The 27,902-nt window shown below is 40.3% G+C and overlaps 1 protein-coding gene across 1 annotated transcript; it reads right to left on the reverse strand.

Annotated features, from left to right (window-relative positions):
* Window positions 1-686: 686 nt before the first annotated feature.
* LOC148352433 (interleukin-1 receptor-like 2) lies at window positions 687-27,894 on the reverse strand. Its single transcript, XM_088352607.1, has 12 exons — window positions 27,748-27,894; window positions 24,138-24,212; window positions 20,241-20,493; window positions 19,051-19,246; window positions 16,567-16,738; window positions 14,708-14,770; window positions 14,485-14,629; window positions 11,723-11,877; window positions 11,514-11,657; window positions 8,443-8,616; window positions 4,870-5,078; window positions 687-1,564 (listed from the first exon to the last, which is right to left on the reverse strand). Exons 2-12 carry the CDS (start codon window positions 24,208-24,210, stop codon window positions 1,298-1,300), a joined length of 1,851 nt encoding a protein of 616 aa, XP_088208733.1. The 5' UTR covers window positions 24,211-24,212; window positions 27,748-27,894; the 3' UTR covers window positions 687-1,297.
* Window positions 27,895-27,902: the final 8 nt, after the last annotated feature.

The following is a 27,902-nucleotide window of genomic DNA, read 5'->3' on the forward strand; positions in this document are numbered from 1 at the left end:
TAAATCAGAGCCGGAAGTAAACGTTTGCAACCCCAATTATGATACTTTTTTACGTACCATGATTATGCGCAATTATTGAATGGCTTTTGATAAGAGAAGTCAAACATTGACAACTCTTTTAAAATGTCTAAAAAAATTGGGAGAAGTAAAATACAGATTTGCAAAGGTTTTAGTGTTGTAAACTGGACATTTCCAAATGGACAATTTGGGAAACGACCAAACTTACTCTGTGTAAAATGTTTCGTTTTTAGGATTGTAATCAACTTTGACCTGGGACGAGGTAAGGCTTCCATCTCTTGTCTCACCTTCATCATTACATTCATTTGCCTAGCCCCTGCTGGCTGAAACTGTCAACTGGGGATAATGGATTGTGGATGCACACATGCTGTCCATTGTAGACGAAAAGAAAAAAAGGCCGGAAAAATAAGCCACCATGCCTGAGAAAATTTTGCTTCTTCGGCCCCCGCTCTCAGATATAGTCGACTAAGGATAATGGATCGAGGCCAAAACAATGCAGTTTGTTTTAGGTGGGCCACAATTGCACGTTTCAGCGGCCATGAAAGAAATTGTATTACTAGCTCCCGAATAAAAAATGCACTCTGCTAGCGTCTGCTCGCAATAATACTTGACCTGGGATAATGGATTGTGGATGCACAAGTGCTGTTCATTTAAAAAAAAGGGCCACGTTTGCATGAACCAGATTTACTCAGTCAGCTCTCATTTGTAGCCAGGAAAAAACAAATGCAGAAAAACATAAAATGAAATAGCCTGAGACGGATTTGCTTTTTCCACCCCGGACTCTTCGCAACACTTGACGAGGGATAATGGATTGCGGCGATCACAACCGGGCATTATATTTTAGACGAGACAGAACAACACGCCTTACAACTTAAGTGCCCTCTGACAGTTCCGCTCGCAGCAATATGGGTTTAGGGATAACGGATCACAGCAGCACAAGTGCAGTTCATTATAGGTGTAAATATAGTAACAGCGAAAAAAGAAACACCAGGACTGTTTCGCTCGCCGCAATATGCAATTGAGGATAATGGATAACGGCAGCAAAGCCAACAAAAACAAATCATTTTTAGTTGCTGGGTACGTTTAAACATAAATCCCTCCCAAAAATTATTAAAATAATTTCTAAAAACTCCTGTAATTTGGGGGATGTGAAAGAATAATGCATTATCTCCTTTGTAATAGATACTTTAAAAACGGCACAACTTTTTCCAAAAACGATTTAATTCATCACAATAATTTGGCATGGTCTTTCCTGAGCATAAGTTTTTTGTGGGCGTGGCTACACCTCCAAGAGGGCGGTGCTTTCAGCTGGTACCGCCCCCTTTCCTCTAACAGGCATGTGATAACGGATCTCCTTCCAAAACCTGGAAGAAGGCGACAAGGAGGCCGGGGTCCGGGACTTCTGGGTAAACAGTTTCTGGTTCTTTTTGTGCTTGTGGTTTTTCCACCAGCAGATGGCGCCCTGCTTCCTCCGGAGGTGACACAGCGACTCCGGGAATAGAGCTAGCTGCTCCGCGTTCACTTCCTCCAACTCCACCAGCACCACCTGCCAAATAAGCACAGGGAAATATTAAAAAGAGTCATCAACACACCCCAGGAAATTAGTAGCGCCTCTCTATCCATTCTGAAGGATATTCTCACCCCAAAGTGCAACGTCTAATCTCCTTGGGAACAATTTACAGCGAATTCTAGACTACAGGCCGCTATTTTTTACCTTAGCCGACAGCTGGCTAAGAACTGGTGCGGACCAGAAGAATCTGTTATCTAAAACAAGGCATTGCCAGGGCCCACAGTGGGTGATGACCAGTGACCATTATGTAATGGATTTTTTTCAGTAATGGAGTGTAGGAATTTTTCTAACTTTAATTTTGAAAATCGTTAAATTGAAACGAATTTTTGTTCTCTGAATGATGCTAGAATTTCCTACATTGATAAAAAAAAAAAAAAAAAGTTATTCTTTGAGCTCTTTGAGTTCTGATAAGAATCACTAATCCCAAGAAAATGGAATCAATAAACCAGGCCGATGGAAATAACACACACAATTTATTAACACGGAGAATTAATGATAGAAGAAAAGGAGGGGGCCGGGTGCCGGAGATTTTGGAAGTTTTCGACCGCTGAAAGTTACAAGGACAAAAGAAAAGTTTTCTGCCATAATGCTCGTTGATTTGGGGGGATTCCCTTGTATGGAAAAAAACTCATTCCCAAAAAACAGCAAACATGGTTTTGAATCTGAACAGTCTTCTTACTCGTTGTTGCGGAGAGATTTGATCTCGTGCTCCGGTTGGTCGCAACGTATGGCCCACGTGCTGAACTCAGGGCCGTCATACGAGATAATAGAAAAGTGAACGAGCTATCGATCAGCTCCTCTTTTTGTATGGACCAGGGACGCTTGACCGGATCATTCCTCTATGGGCGTGGCATTCGATAGCTGATACTCGCAGTATCGGGTGACGGTGTTTGAAATTGTTAAACTTGTTAGAAAGCCAAAGAAGTGAGGAATTTGTGTCATGTTCTGTACTTAAGAATGCCCCTTCAATCAACATAATTAAGTACGGTGAGAACATTATTTAATTAGTACGTTGCCTTTTTTCCACCGTTACTGACCGTTACTGGAGTTGAGGGTGTCCCCTGCCCACTGCCTAGATAGCTGGGATGGGCTCCAGCACCCCCGCGACCCTACTGAGGATAATGGATGGATGGACTATAAGTCAGTTTTTTCGTAGTTTGGCCAGGGGTGTGACTAATTCTACGACTTATATATGTTTTTTTGCTTTGATAACTATGTATATTTTGGCTGGTGCGACTTATACTCTGAAGCGATTCAGTTTTTTGTTCTTTCTTAATTTCTGTATTTTGCAAACTATAAGTCGCAGTTCTTTCATAGTTTGTCTGGGGATGCAACTTGTACTCTATGATGACTCAAATATAGCGATACCTCTGCTTATTAATTGAACTGCTTCCAGCAGTGACGTCTTATAATGAAACGGTTGTAAAATGAATCAGGTTTTCCCATTGAAATGAATGGAAACGGGATTAATCCGTTCCAAGGTCATCGAAAACAACAAACCCCCAATTATCAGTTTTTGGGCTGGTGCGACTTATACTCCAGAGTGATTTATATATGTTTTTATACTTTCCTAATTAGTGTTTATGGACTATAAGTCTTTTTTTTCATAGTTTGGCTGAGGGTGTGACTTATTCTATGACTTATTCTTATTGCTTTGTGTTTTTGCTTTGTTATCAATGCATATTTTGGCTGGTGCGACTTATACTCCAGAGTGATTTATATGTTTTTTTACCTTCCTAATTAGTGTTCATGGACTATACTGTAAGTCTTTTTCTTTCATAGTTTGGCTGGGGGTGTGACTCATACTCCATGATGACTCAAATATAGTGATAACTCTCTCGTATAATGAAACGGTTGTAAAATGAATCAGGTTTTCCCATTGAAAGGAATGGAAACGGGATTAATCCGTTCCAAGGTCATCGAAAACAACAAACCCCCAATTATCAGTTTTTTGGCTGGTGCGATTTATACTTTGAAGCGATTCATAGTTCTTCCTCTTTCTTAATTACTGTATTTTGCAGACTATAAGTCGCAGTTCTTTCATAGTTTGGCTGGGGATGCGCTAGGACTCAAATATAGTGATAACTCTGCTTACTAATTGAACTGCTTCCAGCAGTTACGTCATATAATGAAACGGTTGTAAAATGAATCAGGTTTTTCCATTGAAACGAATGGAAACAGGATTAATCCGTTCCAAGGTCATCCAAAACAACAAACCCCCAATTATCATTTTTTTAGCTGGTGGACTTATACTATGAAGCGATTCATAGTTCTTTTTCTTTCTTAATTACAGTATTTTGCAGACTATAAGTCGCAGTTCTTTCATAGTTTGGCTGGGGATGCTCTAGGACTCAAATAAAGTGATACTTCTGCTTACTAATTGAAATGCTTCCAGCAGTGATCTCGTATAATGAAACGGTTGTAGATCGAATCACGTTTTCCCATTGAAATGAATGGAAACGGGATTAATCCGTTCCAAGGTCATCGAAAACAACACACCCCCAATTATCAGTTTTTGGGCTGGTGCGACCTATACTCTGAAGCGATTCACAGTTCTTTTTCTTTCTTAATAACAGTATTTTGCAGACTATAAGTTGCAGTTCTTTCATAGTTTGGCTGGGGATGCTTTAGGACTCAAATATAGCGATACTTCTGCTTACTAATTGAACTGCTTCCAGCAGTGACCTCGTATAATGACACGGTTGTGAAATGAATCAGGTTTTCCCATTGAAATGAATGGAAACAGGATTAATCCGTTCCAAGGTCATCGAAGACAACAAACCCCCAATTATCAGTTTTTTGGCTGGTGCGACTTATACTCCGGAGTGATTTATATATGTTTTTTTCCTTTCCAAATTAGTCTTTATGTACTATAAGTCTTTTTTTCATAGTTTGGCCGGGGGTATGACTTGTTCTACGACGTATATGTTTTTTTGCTTTGTTAACTATGCATATTTTGACTGGTGCGACTTATACTCTGAAGCGATTCATAATTACTGTATTTTGCAGACTATATATCGCAGTTCTTTCATAGTTTGTTTGGGGATGTGGACTTATACTCTATTATGACTCAAATATAGTGATACTTCTTGCTTCCAGCAGTGACCTCGTACAATGAAACGGTTGTAAATCGAATCACGTTTTCCCATTGAAATGAATGGAAGGGGGAATAATCCGTTCCAAGGTCATCCAAAACAACAAACCCCCATTAAATCACCTGGAACTTAATGTTTCCTCGATGTTCATAAATATACCGTATTTTCCAGACTATAAGAACTGACCTTGAGCGTGTCTTTGAGGAGCGCTTGATGCATGGCCACCGCGCACTCGTGTCGACTCTTGGGTTCCGACCGGTCCTCGCCCAGGTTGTTGTTACCGGCGTCTCCCCTGTTTTTTTCATCGTGGTGCGAGCGGGAGAAGGACGAGGCGCCGTAGAGAAGCAGGAGTCGGCGGCTGGCTAGCATGTTGTCGTGCACCGAATCCACCATGGCTGCGGGGGGCGCCAAAACCACCGTCAACATCCAAGGAAGTCAGTCCGGAGCGATATTTGAATTTTTTTACGATTTCGGACCCTCAAATGATGTCATAAAGTGGGGAGAATGCGAAAAAGACGGGGCCGGAAAAAAACCCGTCTTAATCCACAATGTAGAGCCGAGGTAAGCAAACTACGGCTAACGGGCCACATGCGGTCCGTCACACTTTTGAATCCGGTCCTCTCAACAAAACAATATGAAATTAAACTATCATGACAATAGCAAATAAAGAGCTACTAATAAACTATTTGTTTTTTGCCAACTTTGTGACCATTGTCCTTTGGTGTGTTTACAACAAAAATACTACTACAGAAATACGTCGAAAGTACTACAAAAATGATGAGAAAACCAAATATTAAACTGAGTGCTTAAAACAGGGTCCTCGTATGTTATTTTGCTGTCATTCTGAAAAGAGAACAAATATTACAGCAATACTACAAAATACTACCGCAGTAATACTATAATACAACTACAGAAATATTACCCCAGAAATACTAAAAAATACATCAGTAATACTACAAAAATGCTAAAGAAATATGACGAATAAACTGGAAAATAATGGAACAAGTCAGAAAAATTCTACAGTAATGTGACTGAAAAAATACCACTACGAAAATACACTACTAGAGAAACTACAAAACTCCAAAAATACTGCAAAAATCCAACTACAGTAATACTATAAAATACTAAAGAAATATGACAAATAAATTGGAAAATAATGGAACTTGTAGGAAAATTCTACAGTTATACGACTAAAATAATACTTTGGAAATAATACAAAAATACCACTACAGAATTACACTACTAGAGAAATTACAGAACTACAAAAATACTACAAAAATCCAACTACAGAAATACAATAAAATACTAAAGAAATATGACAAATAAACTGGAAAATAATGGAACTAGTAATAAAGTTCTACAGTAATACGACTAAAATAATACTTTGGAAATAATACAAAAATACCACTACAGAATTACACTACTAGAGAAACTACAAAACTCCAAAAATACTGCAAAAATCCAACTACAGTAATACTATAAAAATACTAAAGAAATATGACACATAAATTGGAAAATAATGGAACTTGTAAGAAAATTCTACAGTTATACGACTAAAATAATACTTTGGAAATAATACAAAAATACCACTACAGAAATACACTACTAGAGAAACTATGTAACTACAAAAATCCAACTACAGTAAAACAATAAAATACTAAAGAAATATGACAAATAAACTGGAAAATAATGGAACTAGTAAGAAAGTTCTACAGTAATACGACTAAAATAATACTTTAGAAATAATACAAAAATACCACTACAGAATTACACTACTAGAGAAACTACAAAACTCCAAAAATACTGCAAAAATCCAACTACAGTAATACTATAAAAATACTAAAGAAATATGACACATAAATTGGAAAATAATGGAACTTGTAAGAAAATTCTACAGTTATACGACTAAAATAATACTTTGGAAATAATACAAAAATACCACTACAGAAATACACTACTAGAGAAACTATGTAACTACAAAAATCCAACTACAGTAAAACAATAAAATACTAAAGAAATATGACAAATAAACTGGAAAATAATGGAACTAGTAAGAAAGTTCTACAGTAATACGACTAAAATAATACTTTAGAAATAATACAAAAATACCACTACAGAATTACACTACTAGAGAAACTACAAAACTACAAAAATACTGCAAAAATCCAACTACAGTAATACAATAAAAATACTAAAGAAATATGACAAATAAACTGGAAAATAATGGAACAAGTAAGAAAATTCTACAGTAATACGACTAAAATAATACAAAAATACTACTACAGAAATACACTACTAGAGAAACAACATAACCACAAAAATACTAAAAAAATCCAACTACAGTAAGACGACAAAAATATTACTGAAATACTGAAAATAAACAACGACAATTCCCACAGAATTCTGGCGTTGAAAAACAGGAAGCCAGAGGCAGACGAGATCGATACCAGATACACGAGCAGATACGGGACAGACAGGGTTGATACCGGACAGGACGGGATAGACAGGATCGATACCAGATACTGGAGACTTCCGCAAGATATCGGACAGGATGAGACAGGCGGAATCGATACCGGATACCCAAGACTGTCGCAAGATATCAGACAGGACGAGGCCGACGGGATCGATACCAGACACTGGAGACTGGAGTCGGATATCAAACAGGACGAGATAGACGGTATAGATACCCGATACTGGAGACTGAAGTCAGATATCAGCCAAGACGAGACAGACGGGATTGATACCAGACACTGGGGACTGGAGTCAGATATCAAACAGGACGAGATAGACGGGATCGATACCGGACAGGATTCACAAGCAGGATACCGGACACGTCTTGCGGATGCAGAGGTTCGTTGACCGACTGACAAGGGGTGAGTGAGAGCACTGAGCTTAAATAGGAGGGAAGCCAATCCGTCAACGAGGCGCAGCTGGCGCCAAATGGGCGGGGCCAATCGAGGGTGCCATGGGCAACCGTGACAAATAGTCTGTGCAGCCCTTTGAGACTCTTTGTGATTCAGGGCGTCTCAAATAAACATGACTTGACTTGACTTCACCCAAAATTCAAGCATTTTTCCAACCATCGAAAGATTTTATAGATTTTACTATAAAGGATTTTATATGATTAAATACAAGTTACATTTATCAAGTGCAATGATGATTTTCACTGAGTGGGCTTCAGGTCACTCTGTTCCAAATTCGGAATGTTTTGGCTGGGGAATTTTGATAACAGGACTTTGACGAAGAACGTCAGGCATTGTTTTGATAAACGCTCTGCTGTTTTGAGTTTCTCCAGACATCGAGGCGAGGGGGTGGACCCCACGTGGGGGCTTTCAGTGGCACGCCCATGGGAGGAGCCGGCACACCAGCTTGCGGAAAAAAACGTGGGCAGAGGAAGAAAGGCAGAAGATCGAGAGAGGAGGCTTGACAGAGACTCAAGCGACACTAATTCGGCCATATATTCGATGGAGTTCACTCAGTTAAATTGTTTAAGAAATTAAATCTGCCCCCGTGTGAAAATGTCGGCTATTCTCGTCCATCTTTTCCCATCAAGAAACGAGCGCGCATTGTTAGGAGAATGTAGATTGTGTTTGGTTAATGGTGTCAGATAATTAACTCAAACAATTTGGTAAACGGTACATTTGAATATTTAATTCTTAACACCATGAAAACACAACATCGAAATCCGGGCCTTTTGAAGGATTTCAAGCACCCATACCAACAGTCCTAGCTAACTCCTTAGAAAAAAACAAGGCTTACCTCTTCCCGGCAGGCAGTCCCGCTCAGCGATGAAGAGTTTGTATCCGCAGGTTTTTTCCAACACTCGCGGCAAAATGTCCAGCGTGAACGTTAGCAGCTCGTGGCTAACATCCGACCGGTATCCGAGCGGGATATACGACGCCACGTAGGCGTCGAACTGCTTTCCGTCGTTTTCTGACGACGCCCGAAAAACACAGAAGGTTTTTCGGTATTAGCGACTTTTAATTTTTCGAAATATGTTTGTCGGAAAAGCTGACAGGTAGCCTAGTATCTCTTAGCAACACAGAACAGAGAGTTAGCTTAAAACAAAAATACTACAGAGATGCTAAAGATATACAACTACGGAAATACTATGGAATACGACAAAAATACTACACAAAACTAGGACATAGTAGGGTGTATTGCTAGCTCTCAAGTTAGCTTAGCTAGTGATTTAGTTAGCGAGCATCATTTTACATGTCTGCCAGACTAGCTCATTTAATTCAATTATTTAGCTAATTAACTAACCAAACTAAACTAATTAGGCAAACTAGGCTAATTAACTAACCAAACTAAACTAATTTGGCATATTAGAGAGCTAGCAATCTAACCATGTCCACTTAGCTGGTAACTGAGTACCCATTCATCTGTTATCTACATTGCTGATCCTCACTAGGGTGGCGGGAGTATTTGAGTAACACAGTGTTAATATTTAGCTCCTGTTCTGACATAGTTAGTTTGCTAGCTCCCTTGTTAGGTTATTTAATTCAGTTATTTAGCTAATTAATTAACCAAACTAAATTAATTAGGCAAATAGAGAGGTAGCAATCTAACCATGTCCAATTAGTAGCTAACTATCAATACTGCTTGCATGAAAAAGTTGGATCGCTATCTCCCTTGTTACCCTAGTTAGTTTAGTTAGTTAATTAGCTAGCAAACACAAACCAACCAAACTAAACTAACTAACTTAATTAAGCTAACTTGGAGCTAGCTATTTGTCTATGTCTGACAAGTAGCTAACTATCAATGCTGCTAGTCTGGCAGGCAGATGGCTAGCTTCTTTGTTAGCTTAGTTAATTAGCTGGCAAACACTAACTACCCAAACTAAACTAACTGAAGTAATAAGGCTAACTTAGGAACTAGCAATCCAGATCACTATCAATACTGTGTTACCAACTAAGAGACTACCCAAAATACCAATCAGTTTTCCCTGTTAGTCAGTAGCTAGATAGTTAGTTTTTGCTAGCGTACAGAGAAAATATTTATTAAGTACGTTAACTTTTTTCCCCTTTTTTAAATAGTTGACAGTGTAACTGAAAGGTATTTTAGTCTTTTGGTTTGTAACACGGTATTGATAATTAGCAGCAAGTGGGACATGGTTGTATTGCTAGCTCCCTTGTTAGCTCATTTAATTCAATTATTTAGCTAATTAACAAACCAAACTCAACTAATTAGGCAAACTAGAGAGCTAGCAATCTAACCATGTCCAATTAATAGCGAACTATCAATCCTGCCGGTATGATAAAGTTAGATTGCTATCTCCCTTGTAACCATAGTTAGTTAATTTAGGTGATTAGCAAGCAAACACTAACCAACCAAATTAAACTAACTAAGCTAATTAAGTTAACTTGGAGTTAGCCATGTGTCTATGTCTGACAAGTAGCTAACTATTAATGCTGCTAGTCTGACAGTCAGATGGCTAGCTTCCTTGTTAGCTTAGTTAATTAGTTGGCAAACACTAACTAACCCAACTAAACTAATTTAAGTAATAAGGCTAAGTTAGAAGCTAGCAAATCCAACTATATCTGACTACTAGCTAACCATCAATACTGTGTTACGAACTAAGATTCTACCCAAAATACTGATCAGTTTTCCCTGTTAGTTATTTAGTTAACTTTTTCCCCCTTTTTAAATAGTTGACAGTGAAGCTGACAGGTATTTTAGTCTCTTAGTTAGTATTACGGTATTGATAATTAGCAACAAGTGGGACATTGTTGTATTGCTAGCTCCCTTGTTAGCTCATTTAATTCAATTATTTAGCTAATTAACTAACCAAACTCAACTAATTAGGCAAACTAGAGAGTTAGCAATCTAACCATGTCCAATTAATAGCGAACTATCAATCCTGCCGGTATGATAAAGTTAGATTGATATCTCCCTTGTAACCATAGTTAGTTAATTTAGGTGATTAGCAAGCAAACACTAACCAACCAAATTAAACTAACTAAGCTAATTAAGTTAACTTGGAGTTAGCCATGTGTCTATGTCTGACAAGTTGCTATCTGTCAATACTGCTAGCCTGACAGTCAGATGGCTAGCTTCCTTGTTAGCTTAGTTAATTAGCTGGCAAACACTAACTACCCAAACTAAACTAACTTAAGTAATAAGGCTAACTTAGAAGCTAGCAAATCTAAGTATATCTGACTACTCGCTAACTATCAATACGCTGTTACCAACTAAGTTAATACCCAAAATACTGATCAGTTTTGCCTGTTAGTCAGTCAGTAGTTAGTTAGTCATTTAGTTAGTTAGTTAGTTAGTCAGTTTTTGCTAGCGTACAGAGAAAATAGTTATCAAGTACGTTAACTTTTTTCCCCTTTTTTAAATAGTTGACAGTAAAGCTGACAGGTATTTTAGTCTCTTAGTTAGTGACACGGTATTGATAATTAGCAGCAAGTGGGACGCTGTATTGTTAGCTCCCTCTGTAGCTTAGTTAATGAGCTAGTTAGTTAGTTTGCTAACGGTGGAAATAATTCTTAGTGGGTTAACCACTTTTTACATGATTTTTAAATCACACTTTAAAGAGGGGGGCGGCAGTAGCTCAGGAGGTAGAGCGCTCATCTTGGGATCAAGGGATCCCAGTTCGAATCCCGGCTCGTCCGTGTTACATGGCGAAGTGTCCTTGGGTAAGACACTGAACCCCTGATACCCCCAATAAGCAGGTTAGCGCCTTACATGGCTGCAAGGCCGCTATTGGGAAATGTGGAGCACATTGTAAAGCGCTTTGGGAAGTCATTGAAAGATGCTAGTGTTAGCCGTGTCACTTGGTAGGCTAGCAGTAGCATGAATGCTAACAGCGGCTAACGTGTTACCTTCATTTGCATAAAAGGCGGGAAAAGAGGCACGCAAGAACAACACCACGTCGATCCTGAAACGGAAGTACACGGCCGCGGCCATGGCAGCTAGCGCCGCTACGCCGCCGATCGCGCAACCGATGGCCACCAGGGCGCCCTCCTCTGGAACACAAAGGTATGACGGCCCGGGAACAAAATGGCGGCGGCCTGGACAAATTTTTTTGTACCTCGAGGCAGCACGGAAAAGTGCGCTCGAAGGAATCCTCGGGCGCTGTAAACGTTACACGTGAAGTTGACCAGGAAGTCGGCCTCCTCCAGGGAGGAAATGGTCAGTTCCTTCTCTAGCCACACCCCTTTAGGGGGCGCTGTGCTGCGCAACGAGCTGGGGAACAGAAAATGAGAATGGAAAATTACGCCCCGATTTTTTACAGGGTTGTACACTTTCATTACAGACAAATTCAAGTACTTTTAAGGCCTTTTTTCCAGTACCTTCAAAGGAAAAATCCATTATTTTTTGGGGGTTGACTTTAATGAGTAAAACAAAATTGCTTTCTTGCTGCTAGCACATAGTTTGAGCTATTTTGATCTGTTCCTATTTGTGATCCAGGATCTTTTTGTGTCAATGGGCTGCTATAAACTGACATGAATTCTGCCATTTTGCTTTAACAATGCACGCGCAGCTTCGATGCGTACCACTTGTTTGGTAAACATTGAGTTCAATACGGAGGACAAAAAATAAAAAGTACTGTAGTGAGTGCGTGAAAAGCAAGACACTTGTGTTAACCTTTCCCATCTGACTAGTAACTAGTCACTAGCGTGTTTGTGTTGAAGGATTTTATACATTTGACTATAAAGGATTTTTTACGATTGAATACAAGTTACATTTATTGAGTGCAATGAAGATTTTCCCCGAGTAGGCTTAAGTTCAAGGAGCAGTGAAAGTTCAGGGCACCCAGGTAGAAAATATTGTTTACAGGCAGGGTTGGGTAGGGTTACTTTAACTGGATTACTTTCAATGACTTTTGGATTACTCCAATAGCAAATATGCTAATAAAAGACAAAAGAAACTAAATAGGAATAACGGCTTGGGGAGTAACGGAATTCATGGAACGGCAAAAATGATATTGGCAAGCTGTTTGGATTTCTTTTCATTTTGATTCGGTCGCATTTTAGGTTAGTTTTGCCGGAGATCAAAGCCAGGAGAGAAAGCTTACCACGTGTTGTGAGTCATCATTTTATTCAGATTTAGTTTATTTTGTCTTTTATTAGCATATTTGGTATTGGAGTCATCCAAAAGTCATTGAAAGTAATCCAGTTAAAGTAACCCTACCCAACCCTGGTTTTGCCGGAGATCAAAGAGATCAAAGCCAGGAGAGAAAGCTTACCACGTGTTGTGAGTCATCATTTTATTTATATTTAGTTACTTGTCTTTTATGAGCATATTTGCTATTGGAGTAATCCAAAAGTCATTGAAAGTAATCCAGTTAAAGTAACCCTACCCAACCCTGGTTTTGCCGGAGATCAAAGAGATCAAAGCCAGGAGAGAAAGCTTACCACGTGTTGTGAGTCATCATTTTATTCATATTTAGTTACTTGTCTTTTATGAGCATATTTGCTAATGGAGTAATCCAAAAGTCATTGAAAGTAATCCAGTTAAAGTAACCCTACCCAACCCTGTTTACAGGAATGGCGGGAACGGTACGTGAGGCTGATAAGATAATCAGCACATCCGTCGACGCAGAAAGGCCCTGATGACGGAGGACGGCAGGCATTGTTTTGAGAAACGCTCGGTGCTGTTTTAAGTTTTCCAGACATAGACGCGAGGTGGTGGGGCTCACGTTGAACTTCATTGGCACGCCCACGGGAGGAGCCGGCACACCATCTTGCGGAAAGACGTGGGCCCAGAGGAGAAGGCGGGAGGACTTCGGAGAGGCTTCCCAGAGACTCCGACGACACTAATTCGACTCATTCGGCCGTATTCGATGGCGTTCACATAATTAAATTGTTAATGAAATCAAATCTGCCCCGGTGTGAAAATGTCGGCTTTCTTGTTCATCTTCTCCATCAAGAAACGAGCGCGCATAAATTGTTGGGAGGATCTAGGTTGTGTTTGGTTAACGGAGTCAGAGAACTCATTCACAATTTGGTAAACGATACATTTTAATATTTCAATATTTGATATTTAAACCTAACAGTAGGTTTGCATTTTTCTTTCTTTTTAACTGTGATGACTCATTTGAACTCGGGGGCCACACGATAGAACAAACATTCTGTCGGGGGCCGGACTAGTAGATTAAAGAAAAAGACAGATAAAGAAATAAGAGAAAGAGGGAGGGAAAAGGAGAGAAGGCAGGGCAAAGAAAGAGAGAGAAGGGGAGCCCGTGAGAAAAAAAAAGAGATAAAAAGAGAAGTTGTGAGAGAGGGGAAAGAAAGGGAGAGGAAGAAAGAAATCCAAAGAGAAATAGAAAGACAGAAGGAGAGAAAAGAGAAAAGAAAGTGCGTAGGGTATGAAGAGAGAAAGAGAAAAAAGGAGGTTAGAGCGAAAGAGGTTAAAAGACACAGAGAGAGAAAGAGACAGAGAGTGGGAGAAAAGTGGTGGAAGAGAGAGAGAGAGAGAGAGAGAAATAAATACAAGTACAGTGTCTTTGTTGGAGGCACCTGGCTTTGGCAACATCAAGCTGACATATTTCAACCTGCAGCTTGTTTTCCTCTTGCGCTTCTCTGAGTGTTGTCTCGCGGGCCGGATTCAACCCCTTAGCGGGCCTGATCTGGCCCGCGGGCCGCCTGTTTGACACCTGTGATCTAACTAAATGGTAGTGCCTATTTTGAACGGTGACATGATTTCAAAAGACGCGACGTAAACAACTCAGACGAGAGCGGAAAACCGCTTCATTCAAAGAAACGGTGACGGGAACGAAGTTGTAACGGTGGAACAAAGAAAAGGAGGAAATCGTGACCGGAAAAAAAACGGCGACTACGATTTTCGTACCTCCGTTCCGAAGCGAAGATCCTTTCCGAACCGTCTTCGGAAACGAAGCCCAAGTTGTCCGACCAATAGACGTCCACGATGGGATCGTCGGGAACGGTTCCGACGCACGGCACGAAGACGCGACACCTTCGCGTCAAACGAGACCCTGAACGCAAACGTTTCGCCGTTAGCCGTGCTAGCCGTGCTAGCCGCTAGCATCCTACGACCAATTTTTCTCTCTCACCTTTAGCGCCTTTGATGATTTCGTCGGCAGGCTGCAGGACTTGAGGAAGGAAGCAGAAATCTTCTGCGGCACCCAAACAGAATTCACGTGTCAACATGCAAGTTTTTAAGTGCAATGTCCTGGTTTTCAGTGCAATACTCCGGGTTTAAAGTGCAATACCCCGGTTTTAAAGTCCAATGTCTTGGTTCAAAGTGCCATACCCCGGTTTTAAAGTGCAATGTCCTGGTTCAAAGTGCAATACCTCCGTTTTAAAGTGTGATACCCCGGTTTCAAAGTGCAATGTCCTGGTTAAAAGTGCAATACCCCGATTTCAAAGTGCAATACCCCGGTTTTAAAGTGCAATGTCCTGGTTCAAAGTGCAATACCCCGATTTCAAAGTGCAATGTCCTGGTTCAAAGTTCAATACCTCCGTTTTAAAGTGTAATAACCCAGTTTCAAAGTGCAATGTCCTGGTTGTAAGTGCAATCCCCCGGTTTTAAAGTGCAATGTCTTGGTTCTAAGTGCAATACCCTGGTTTTAAAGTGCAACGTCTTGGTTCTAAGTGCAATACCCCAGTTTTGGAGTACAATACCCTGGTTTTAGATGCAATTCCCTGGTTTTAAAGTCCAGTGTCCTGGTTCTAAGTGCGATACTCCTGTTTTAAAGTCCAATGTCCTGGTTCTAAGTGCAATACTCCGGTTTTAAAGTGCAACGTCTTGGTTCTAAGTGCAATACCCCAGTTTTGGAGTACAATACCCTGGTTTTAGATGCAAATCCCTGGTTTTAAAGTGCAATGTCCTGGTTCAAAGTGCAATACTTTGGTTTTAAAGTGCAATACCCTGGTTTTAAAGTGCAATGTCTTGGTTTTAAGTGCAATGCCCTGTTTTTAAAGTGCAATGTCCTGGTTCTAAGTGCAATGCCCTGGTTTTAAAGTGCAATGTCCTGGTTCTAAGTGCAATACCCCGGTTTCAAAGTGCAATGTCCTGGTTCAAAGTGCAATACTCTGGTTTTAAAATGCAATACCCTGGTTTTAAAGTACAATGTCTTGGTTTTAAGTGCAATGCCCTGTTTTTAAAGTGCAATGTCCTGGTTCTAAGTGCAATGCCCTGGTTTTAAAGTGCAATGTCCTGGTTCTAAGTGCAATACCCCGGTTTCAAAGTGCAATGTCCTGGTTCAAAGTGCAATACTCTGGTTTTAAAATGCAATACCCTGGTTTTAAAGTACAATGTCTTGGTTTTAAGTGCAATCCCCTGGTTTTAAAGTGCAATGTCCTGGTTCTAAGTGCAATACCCCAGTTTTGAAGTACACTACCCTGGTTTTAGGTGCAATACCCCGGTTTTAAAGTGCAATGTCTTGGTTCTAAGTGCAATACCCCAGTTTTGAAGTACACTACCCTGGTTTTAGGTGCAATACCCCGGTTTTAAAGTGCAATGTCTTGGTTCTAAGTGCAATACCCCAGTTTTGAAGTACAATACCCTGGTTTTAGGTACAATAGCCCGGTTTTAAAGTGCAATGTCTTGGTTCTAGGTGCAATACCCCAGTTTTGAAGCACAATACCCTGGTTTTAGGTGCAACACCCCGGTTTTAAAGTCCAATGTCCCTGTTCTAGGTGCAATACCCCAGTTTTAAGTGCAATGTCCAGGTTCAAAGTGCAATACCCAAGTTTTGAGTGCAATACCCTGGTTAAAGTGCAATAACTTTGTTGTATATGTTTTTATTTTAGATGTGAATACTTTATTGTAGAGAGAAATACTTCATCTTTTTCTATCGGATATTTTGTTAACCGGACTGCAACCGTAATTTCCTCGTAGCGATACAACGGTAATCAAAGCGATCCCGATCTCGGCGCCCCCTGGTGGAAGATGGTCACCGCGTCCCACCTTGCACCCAAGCCTGGATGGTCTCGGAGACGGAGGCGGCGATACCGCCCAGGTCGAAGTTGAGGGTGCAGGTGTAGTCTCCGTTGTGGCCGCCGTCCACTTTTCGAATTTTCAGCCGCGCTCCGTCCCGGTAAACGAGTCCGTCCCGGCCGTCCCCGATCACGTCGCAACCCTGGAAGAAAAACTGTTTTTGAAGGCTAAGCGTGTCGTATAAACAGCGACCCCTAGTGGTGCAAATAACATCATTCCTTCAAGTAAGAGGTCCAAAACTCCATTTAACCCCCAGAGGAAGGTTTTGGGTGATGTTGGTTAAGCCAATCGGGTTTCCCTTTAAAAGTTCAGTAAGAACTTTCCACCGAAATAAGATAAGACCAAAATTAAACTAAAAAAAAAAAAAAAGGGGTGTCAAACTCATTTTAACTCAGGGGGCCACAAGATAGAACAAACATTCTCTCAGGGGCCGGACTAATGAGGTAGGAAGAATGAAAAGGAGGGATGGACAGAAAGAAAGAAAAACAAGAAGAATGAAAAGAAAAGATGAAAATTAAGAGAAAGAAAGAAAGAAAGACAGAAACAAAGAAAGAAAAAAAAACAACAAAAAAAGAAAAAGAGAAAGAAAGAAAGACTAGTAGATTGAGGAGAAAGAAGAAGAGAGAAAGAAATAAGAAAAAGAGCGGGAGAGAACAAGAGAGAGGGTTGGACAAAGGAGAGAAAGGGAGAAGGAGAGAGAGAGAGATAGAGGAGAGCGAGAGACAGAGAATGTTAAACAAAAGAGATAAAAAGAGAAATAGTGAGAACGTAGACTCTGCACGTTTTTCCCCGTTGTTTCCTTCTCTAGCCACTTATGTTATCCATTTGGCTGTAGGCTTTCCGCTACTGCTATTTTTCACAGCTCCTGTTTTGTCTTTCTGTGTCACTTATAGCCACTTACATTCCATAACTAAGCCCCGCATGTGATGGTTTCAGAGTCCATTTTTTTCCCCATTGTTTCCTTCTCTAGCCACTTATGTTATCCATTTGGCTGTAGGCTTGCCACTGTGATTTTTCACAGCTCCTGTTTCGTCTTTCTGTGTCACTTATAGCCACTTACATTCCATAACTAAGCCCTGCATGTGATGGTTTCAGAGTCCATTTTTTTCCCCATTGTTTCCTTCTCTAGCCACTTATGTTATCCATTTGGCTGTAGGCTTGCCACTACTCTTATTTTTTGCAGCTCCGGTTTCGTTTTTTTGTGTCACTTATAGCCACTTACCTTCCATAACTAAGCCCTGCATGTGATGGTTGCAGAGTCTACGATTTTCCCCATTGTTTCCTTCTCTAGCCACTTATGTTATCCATTTGGCTGTAGGCTTGCCGCTACTGTTATTTTTCGCAGCTCCTGTTTCGTCTTTCTGTGTCACTTATAGCCACTTACCTTCCAAAACTAAGCCCTGCTTGTGATGGTTGCTAAGTCTACATTTTTTTCCCATTGTTTCCTTCTCCAGCCACCTATGTTATCCATTTGGCTGTAGGCTTGCCACAAGCTGCTATTGTTATTTTTCGCAGCTCCTGCTTTGTCTTTGGGTGTCACTTATCCTCCACAACTGGGCCCTGCGTGTGATGGTTGCCGAGTGCATTTTTGTCCACACAGTTTCCTTCTCTAGCCAGTGTGGTTTGCCACTAGCCGCTATCGTTAGCTGTGCTTGATCTGTCCTTTGTCACTTAAAGGCCCCTTGCCTTCCATAACTGATCCCTGCCAGTTATTGTCGCAGCTTTTTTACCACTGTTTCCTTCTCCAGCCACTTATGTTAGCCACTTGTCCGCAAGCTACGACTCGTCGCTAGATGCTATTGCTGGCTTCTCCTTCATTGTCCTTCAGTGTCACTTAACAGCCACTTACCTTCCATACTTAAGCCCTGCATGTGATGGTTGCAGAGTCTACGTTTTTCTCCATTGTTTCCTTCTCTAGCCACTTATGTTATCCATTTGGCTGTAGGCTTGCCGCTACCGTTATTTTTCGCAGCTCCTATTTTGTCTTTCGGTGTCACTTATCCTCCACAACTGGGCCCTGCTGGGTTCTGTGACTCAGGCATTTTCAACTTTTTTTTCCACAGTTTCCTTCTCTAGTTAGCCACAGGGTATGACTCCTAATTGAATGCTATTGTTATTGCTAGCGATGTGTAAATAAAGCTTAGTTCTGTGGTTCAGGGTATCAAGGCTTGAAAAAATATTTTACTAAATTTTGTAGTTGCTTCTCTTGCTTAAGATAGCCACTGACTGCAGCTCTGACCAACTCTAGCTTTAGACTGTTCAGCTGCTCCGGGCGTATACAGTTTGTTCAGTCTTTTGTTCTTGTTTATGAGGATGAAAATATCAAAGTAGGCTTCCTTCGAGCTTCCGTAGTTTGTCTTCTTTGACTGTACAAGCTTCGGCTCCATTCTAAGCTCCAACGACCTCTAGTGGTCAATTCTTACACAAGTGTCACATGACCGATACGATACTCACTCTGTACCATGTGACATTGACGGGGACGCCATATCTGCCGAGCGCGTCCAGGACTTCTCTGATTGGACAGCAGAGCGTGTCGGTCACGCCCACAGTCAGGGCCTGGGAAGCTTTACGGGGACGGCCGCATTCGCCGCGCGCTTGGGTCTCCACCACCAAGCGGACCGACTGCTTGTAGCAGCCCCCTTCGCTCGTCCTGGAAGACAGAACGGAGGAGGTGGGCTTGACTCCGGCCGGAAAAGGGGTCCTGGTGGGAATCGCGGCTCTTTTCCGAGAGAGAAAGAAAGAAAGAGAAAGAGAGAGAGATAGAGAGAGAAAGAGAGAGAGAGAGATAGAGAGAGAAAGAGAGAGAGAGAGGGAGCTGGAGACAGAAAGAGAAAGGGAAAGAGATATAAAGAGAGAACGAGAGGGGAAAAGGGAAGGAAAGAGAGAACAAGATAGACAGAATGAAAAGGAGAGAGGGAAAGACAGAACAATAAAAATAAAGAGAAACAGAGAAAAGGAGAGAGAGAGAGAGAGAGAAAGAGAGGGGGGAGCGGGAGACAGAATGAGAAAGGGAAGAGAGAACAAGAGAGAGATTAAAAAAGAGAAGGAAAGAGAGACAAGGAAAAAGATAGAACAAGAGGGACAGAATGAAAAGGAGAGAGAGAAGGACAGAATAATAAAGCTAAAAAGAAAAAGAGAAAAGAGAGAAAGAGAAGGATAGAAACAGAAAGCAACAGAGAAAGAGAGAGAGAGAGAACAAGAAAAAAGAGAAAATATAAAGGGAGAGCGAGAGAGATAAAAAGAAAGAGAAGGATAGAAAGGGAGAAAGAGGGTGAAAAAGAGAAAGAGAAAAATATAAAAGAACAGGGAAGGGAGACAGAAAGAGAGAGAAAGAGCAATAGAGAAATACAGAGAAAAAGAGAAATAGTTAGCCAGAAAAAGAAGAGAAAGAGACAGGGAAGAGGGAAGAGGGGAGAAATAGAGAAAAAAAGAGACAGATGGAGACAGAGGAAGAGAAAGTAAAAGAGCAAAGGAGGGAGTAACAGCAAAAAAAATAGGAGCGAGAGAGACAGAAAGAAAGAGAAAAAAGAAAAGGAGAAAGAGAGAGGAAGAACATTTGGAAGGGAGCCGTTGATCACTCCGGAGAGCCGGCTGCCAGAGCCGTTTCGTTGACAAATGACCCGCTACTCCAAAGTGGCCGTTACCTGAGGACGCACTGGTAATGTCCGTCGTGCTTGGCGGTGACGTTGAGCAGCCAAAGGGTTTCTCCCAGGACCAGGACGTCCCGGCTGACGTTTTCCACACGCCGTCCCGTCTCTAGGTGGCGCCAGGACACTCGGTACGACGCGGCAGACAGGTTGAAGACCTCGGGGGATGCCAGCGAGCAGTTGATCATGGCCGCCTCGCCCGCGACAGAGTATACGCGCTCAAACGTAACAGAGTAATCTCGACATTCGTCTGCCCAAAAATAAGAATTCAAAACAAAGCAGTTAGTTAGTTGGTTGGTTAGTTAGTTAGTTAGTTAGAAACAAGACAAAAGTTGTCATTTCTACATTAAATGATATGTGTATTAGCGTTTTACTTATTTTTAAGATCATCTCGTTTTTCGAATTTCAGTGAGTAGATCAGCAAGTAGTTCGTTTAGTTAGTAGGTGGTTAAGTACGTAGGTCTTTGGTCAAAAGGTCATGTTCAGGTTTTACCTAATGTAGTAATTTTTTGGTATTATGCAAATAACATTTAATAAAGTTTTTTTTTCAAATTAGTTTTCAGTGAGTTAGAAGGTAGGTAGTTAAGGAAGCTAGTTAAGAACAATTATTTAATATCTTGAATTGGTTTGTAACATTAGTTCGTTGGCTTATCAGCAAGTTAGTAAGTCAGCTAAATAGGTAGGTAGGTAGGCAGGCAGGTAGGGAAGCTAGTTAAACAAGAAGACTTATTCATTTTATTTCTTTAGTTTGTTTGTAACATTAGTTAATTAGCTTCTTAGTGAATTAGGTTCGTGGGTCGGTAGTTCAAAACAATTTTAATATGTATTTTAATACTTTTGCTGGTTTGTAATATAAGATACTTCAATTGGTACGTTGAATGTTAGTGAGTAAGTTAGTTGATCACCGTTTTATTTAACAATTTATGTAACAGAGGTTCGTTCATTACATTCTTGTCATGTTAATCAGTCAAATTCTCAGCAACTCAGTTAGTTAGTAATTTTCAGTAAGGTTATTTGTTTCTCAGAAACCTAGTTAGCTTTACAGCAAGTCAGTCAGACAGTGAATTAGATCATTTCACAGCAAGTCAGTTTGTCAATTTCTCAGTAAAGGTAGTTTGTTTCTCGGTAAGTTAGTTAGCTGGACAGCAAGTAAGTTCGCTTCTCAGCAAGTCAGTCATTCAGATAGTTGTACAGCAAGTCAGTTCGTCAATTTATCAGTAGGGGTAGTTTGTTCCTCAGAACGTTAGTTAGCTTGACAGCAAGTTAGTTAGCTTCACAGCAAATCAGTGTGTCAGTTTCTTAGTAAAGATAGTTTAACTTACTGAGAAACGGTTAGCTTGAACGGTTAACAGTTCGTCAATTTCTCAGTAAGGGTAGTTTGTTTCTCAGTAAATTAGTTAGCTTGACAACAAGTAAGTTAGCTTCACAGCAAGTCAGTCAGTCAGATAGTTTTACAGCAAGTCATTTCGTCAATTTCTCAGTAAGAGTAGTTTGTTTCCCGGTAAGTTAGTCACTCAGATAGATAGTTTTACAGAAAGTCAGTTTGTCAGTTTCTTAGTAAAGGTAGTTTGTTTCTCAGTAAGTTAGTTAGCTTGACAGCAAGTAAGGTAGCTTCAAAGCAAGTCAGTCAGTCAGTCAGATAGATAGATTTACAGCAAGTCAGTTTGTCAGTTTCTTAGTAAAGGTAGTTTGTTTCTCAGTAAGTTAGTTAGCTTGACAGCAAGTAAGTTAGCTTCACAGCAAGTCTGTCGGTCAGATAGTTTTAAGGCAAGTCGGTTACTTAGTAAAGGTAGTTTGTTTCTTAGTAAGTAAGTTAGCTTGACGGCAAGTAAGTTAGCTTCACAGCAGGTCAGTCAGTCAGATAGTTAGTTTCACAGCAAATCGGTTTATCAGTTTCTTAGTAAAGATAGTTTGTTTCTCAGTAGGTTAGTTAGCTTGACAGCGAGTAAGTTAGCTTCACAGCAGGTCAGTCAGTCAGATAGATAGTTTTACAGCAAGTCAGTTTGTCAGTTTCTTAGTAAAGGTAGTTTGTTTCTCGGTAAGTTAGTTAGCTTGACGGCAAGTAAGTTAGCTTCACAGCAAGTCTGTCGGTCAGATCGTTTTACAGCAAGTCAGTTAGTCAATTTCTCAGTAAAGGTAGTTTCTTTCTCGGTAAGTTAGTTAGCTTGACAGCAAGTCAGTTAGCTTCACAGCAAGTCAGTCACTCAGATAGATAGTTTTACAGAAAGTCAGTTTGTCAGTTTTTTGGTAAAGATAGTTTGTTTCTCAGTAAGATAGTTAGCTTGACATCAAATAAGTTAGCTTCACAACAAGTCAGATAGTTAGACAGCCAGTCAGTCACTCGGTTCAGCAGGTAGGTTAGTAAGATGGAAATCTAGTTAGAAAACAAAATGTCTTATTTTTTAAATCTTATTTGGTTTGCAATAAGAGTTGGAAGGTAGGTTGGTAGAAAGGGAAGTCAGTTAAAAAACAAAAACCTTTATTACATGACTTTTTATTTCTAATAAGTTAATAATATTGGTCATTTAGTTAGTTTCTCATCAAGTTAGTTAGTACCATAGGTAGTTTGGCAGGCGAGCAAGCTAATGAGAAACAAAATGCCTTTTATTGATTTAATTCTCAGTTGATTTGTAATATTCATTTGTTAGTGAAGGTATTTCATGACTAGTTTTACTCTTCGGTTTAAAATCAAATGTTTTGCTCCCAAAGCGCAAGGACATTTCAACACAAACATGAAATCGCAGTGAGTAAACATGCGGTCCAACATTTTGACCCCAGACCGGATTTTCCCAACCTGCAGCCAAAATGACCCACCGGCACTAGTCAGCGTCCAGTCACGGTTACTCAGAACCAGTGTTGGGCAAGATACTTTGAAAAAAATAATTAGTTCTAGTTCCTCACTCCTCCTTCCAAAAATTAACTGGGTTAGTAACTGAATTACTCTTTAGTCAACGTAACTAGTTACCAGGGGAAGTAACTGCTGTGTTTCAAATACATTGAAATTTTCTGAGCAGTATTCGAGTCAGTTGGATAGAGAAGAACAGACGGGTAGTTGTGCTTATATAACTTTGCACCTAACCAGCAACAGATTTATCCTACAAGTGCAACAAAAATCAACCATTATTAATATTATAAAAAATAACAATCAGCAGTAGATATAAAGTGAGTTTATTCAATTAAATCTAACTCAAACTCTGAAACAGCTGGTCAAGTAGACCTATGCTACTGTACTTCCTGTATATTGTTCGCAACCAAGGTCAACTGTAATACAATATAAGGTGAGTTACACTTTATAGAATGAATCACAATCTCTTGGCAGACAACAGCCCAAGTAGACATATGCTACTGAACTTGCAAGTATTTTCACAAAAGAAATGTAAACAGTTCAACAATATAAAGTGCGTTTAAGACTGCAGTGTAAACTAAATAAATCAAACTCTCACAACCTGAGACAACTGGTCAAGTAGAAATAGGCAACTGCACTCTAAATATTTTGATGACAACAAAAATCAACAGCAAAATGATACAAAGTGACTATCCAATCCCTCTGTCTACCTCCGTCTCTATCCTCCTCTTCTTTCCATCCCTCTACCTCGCAGTTTTGGAACAATTGTGTGACGACATCAAGCACGCACTGCATTAGTTTGTGTTATTGTAGATGTCTGCAGTGTGAGCTTGAATGAAAGCCGTGTTCACGTTTCTGTGTTGTTTGTAAATAATAAAAGGCTGACTGAGGAGGACTCGCTTATCTATAACGATTTCTACTATACAAAGTAATGCGTCGCTTTTGACCGGCAGTAAAAACAGAAGAAGGAAGGAGTTAGATGACCCCGTTACTGAACAAAATCCCACCGTTACGTAGCAGCGTCGTTCCCGACACTGCTCAGTACTCACCCCGGGCGACACCGACGCAGTCCAGTCCCGGCACCACCACCAACAGCAGGAATGTCCGCAGATGGACGCGCATGACTGGAAACAAAACAACGCGTGAAGGATTCGAATGGCGGATGGCGGCCATGTTTGCTGTCCTTCTCCGGCGCTCCTTAAGTGGCCGGAGAAGTGGATCCCGTAAACATTGACGAAAAATCAGAATATCGATCGGTATCGGATAGCCATGGTTCGTATGGCCCAATTCAAGGACAGTTTTTCCAGTACCTTCAAAGGAAGAAATCCACCGCCAACCAAAATTTCAAGCATTTTCAAGCACTTCAGCCAAAATCCAAGCGTTTTCCTGACCTTAAAAAAGTTAGATTTCAGGCCTTTTTTCAAGGATTCCAAGCACCCATACAAACCATGCATAGCATACAGAAACAGAACAATAAAGGTCACTAAGATTTTCAAAATTCTAAGACAGCAGAGCTACTCCGACGTCCGCTACACAACATATCCCTGCTACAGAATGTTGAAGCACTCACTACATCTAAATGAACAAAACATGAAAGGGAAAAAAACCCAGGATATGTAAGAATCCAAATAACGAGAGTCTTGTGAGGACAAAAACATGGAATACAATGACAGCAGACAAAATAGATTGAACTGAAAAAAACATGAAAGGACCACTTGGGATATGTTGAGATATGAACATGAAAGGAAACAACTTGGATATGTTGGAACAATTACTCTAACAGAACAAAACATTAAAAGGAGACAACACAGAATATGTTGGAAAATTTACCAGCTCTAACTGAACACAACGTGAAAAGAGGACATCTCCGGATACCTTGCAACTGCAGCTAGCTCTAACTGAACAAAACATGATAGGAGGACTTCTCTGGATATCTTGCAACAGCATCTAGCTCTAACTGAACAAAACATGAAAGTAGGACATCTCCGGATACATTGCAACGGCAGCTAGCTCTAACTAAACAAAACGTTAAAGGAGGACATCTCCAGATATGTTGCAACGGCATCCAGCTCTAGCTGAACAAAACGTGAAAGGAGGGCATCTCCGGATACATTGCAACGGCAGCTAGCTCTAACTAAACAAAACGTTAAAGGAGGACATCTCCAGATATGTTGCAACGGCATCCAGCTCTAGCTGAACAAAACGTGAAAGGAGGGCATCTCCGGATATCTTGCAACGGCAGCTAGCTCTAACTGAACAAAACGTGAAAGGAGGACTTCTCCGGATATCTTGCAACGGCAGCTAGCTCTAACTGAACAAAACATGAAAGGAGGACATCTCTGGATATCTTGCAACAGCAGCTAGCTCTAACTGAACCAAACGTGAAAGGACATCTGCGGCTATCTTGCAACGTCAGCTAGCTCGAACTGAACAATACATGAAAGGACATCTCCGGATATCTTGCAACAGCAGCTAGCTCTAACTGAACAAAACCTGAAAGGAGGACATCTCTGGATATCTTGCAACGGCATCTAGCTCTAACTGAACAAAACGTGAAGGGAGGACATCTCTGGATATCTTGCAACGGCAGCTAGCTCAAACTGAACAAAACCTGAAAGGACATCTGCGGCTATCTTGCAACGTCAGCTAGCTCGAACTGAACAATACATGAAAGGACATCTCTGGATATCTTGCAACAGCAGCTAGCTCTAACTGAACAAAACCTGAAAGGAGGACATCTCTGGATATCTTGCAACAGCAGCTAGCTCTAACTGAACCAAACGTGAAAGGACATCTGCGGCTATCTTGCAACGTCAGCTAGCTCGAACTGAACAATACATGAAAGGACATCTCCGGATATCTTGCAACAGCAGCTAGCTCTAACTGAACAAAACCTGAAAGGAGGACATCTCTGGATATCTTGCAACGGCATCTAGCTCTAACTGAACAAAACGTGAAGGGAGGACATCTCTGGATATCTTGCAACGGCAGCTAGCTCGAACTGAACAAAACCTGAAAGGAGGGCATCTGCGGATATCTTGCAACGGCAGCTAGCTCTAACTGAACAAAACATGAAAGGAAGACATCTCCGGATACGTTGGAACACTAACCGTAACACAAAAAAAAAATAAAAGGAAATACAATACAGGACAGCAAACTTTATATTCCTCCGTTTGGCTAGTTAGCTTCTTCTCCTGCCAGCCAATTCGATATTTTCTTTCATTTTCTTTATACTTATATAGTGAGTGACTGAGTTATGAGGTCCATGGGCCATTAGGTTGCTCATTTGCGAGCGATGATGTCAAAGTAAATAACATCCAGTTACCAAAAGAAAGTAAAAGGCATGAGTCACCACAAGTCAAACAAGACTTTGTATCTTAACATCAATTCTGCTCATTTAATTTAATTGCCTTCCATAAAAACGCCAGGGAGTTTTTGTTTTGTTAAGTGTTATTTTCATTCGCAATACCATTAAACGAGGCCGTCGCTTAGCAACGCTTAGCTGTAAGAGCACGCCCGTATTGGGAAATCAGAACACTTTGTGCTGGCGGGGTTTTATTTTGAAATTCAACAGCACGCTACCCCTAATACTTCTTTTTTGAGTCACTTATTTGTTTATGTTTTGAAATGATTTAATTGGTTTTAATTCAGAGTAAAACAAGTCGATATATGTTTTAACAATAAGGTTTTAGCATTAAAGGACTTTTCGAAAACGTCCCTCATACTTCCGGTGTTTTCTAAAATAAAATAATAAACTTCCACCCCGAAAATTACATTTAATTTAATCTCTTCAACGTGTTTTTAAATTGTTGGTTTGTTTTCAATTTGGTGTAAAATTGGTCGAAAAGTAATTTGAAGACTTATTTTGCCACACACGTTTATTGAGAAATTATCAAAGACATTTGAAAATGGACTGCGTTCACAGCACTTCCGGGATTTTCCTAGAATAAAAAAAAAATCAAACTTTCACCCCCATAGAAGTGACATTTGATTCGGTCAATTTATTTCATAAAATGATACTAAAGTATTTTATTTTTAAATCGGTCTACAATTAATCAACAGTTGTTGTATTGACATTTTTCGTCACACATTTAATACGAAATTATAAACGAAATAGAATTTGATCCCACTACTTCCGGTGCTGCCTAAATTAAGAAATTAAAACTCAAAGCTATAAAAGTCACGTGAATGTTACTTTCATTTTTAATACATTTGTTTAATATTTAAAGTAAAATGGGTCATCAATATTTGTCAAATACATTTCGGATGAAACTACTTCTCTGATCATTCATCTATACTTCCGGTGTTTATAAAATAAGAGCTTGAACCTTTCGTCCAAAAGTCAGGTGACTAATACATTTAAATGAGGGTGTTTTCGACATTTACAATTTGGCACTTTTATTTTGAAAGACCCAACGACCAATTCTTCTCACTTCCTGCACTAAACAAAAGCGTGTATGAGAGTATGAGTTTGAAAGGTTATAAGACAATTCAGCTTATTTAAATCGCTTGGCAGCTTTTAATTTTGTGGATTTTTTTTTTACTTATCGCGAATATGTAATTTTGGCAACTGACACGGAAAAAAAATACAACTTTTTGTGTTTTTTAAAAACATCAGAAGGTGAAAAAAAATTAACTGTATAAAATCGAAAAACTCACCTGTGTGGTGGCGATGATCTGGCGGTGGTCACGTGGCCACAGCCTTCACATGTCACTCATTTGCTAAGAGAGGAATCGAACCTCCGTCTTCTTTTTTGCAATTGAGCAATTGCCGGGGTGGCGGCACTGACGCGCATGCGCACGCGCAGGTTCTG

Source organism: Urocampus carinirostris, chromosome 14 (genome assembly GCF_059441175.1).
Source record: "Urocampus carinirostris isolate Australia breed hairy pipefish chromosome 14, RoL_Ucar_1.0, whole genome shotgun sequence".
Lineage (NCBI taxonomy): Eukaryota > Metazoa > Chordata > Actinopteri > Syngnathiformes > Syngnathidae > Urocampus > Urocampus carinirostris.

Bases quoted from the DNA above. Each gene is read 5' to 3' on its own strand.
- LOC148352433 (XM_088352607.1), bottom strand. From the start codon at position 24,210: ATGCGCGTCCATCTGCGGACATTCCTGCTGTTGGTGGTGGTGCCGGGA. The intron at 16,739-19,050 runs GTGAGTATCGTA...TTTTTCTTCCAG, and splicing joins TCAATGTCACATGGTACAGA to GGTTGCGACGTGATCGGGGA. The intron at 8,617-11,513 runs GTAACACGTTAG...GGGCGTCGTCAG, and splicing joins CGCCTTTTATGCAAATGAAG to AAAACGACGGAAAGCAGTTC.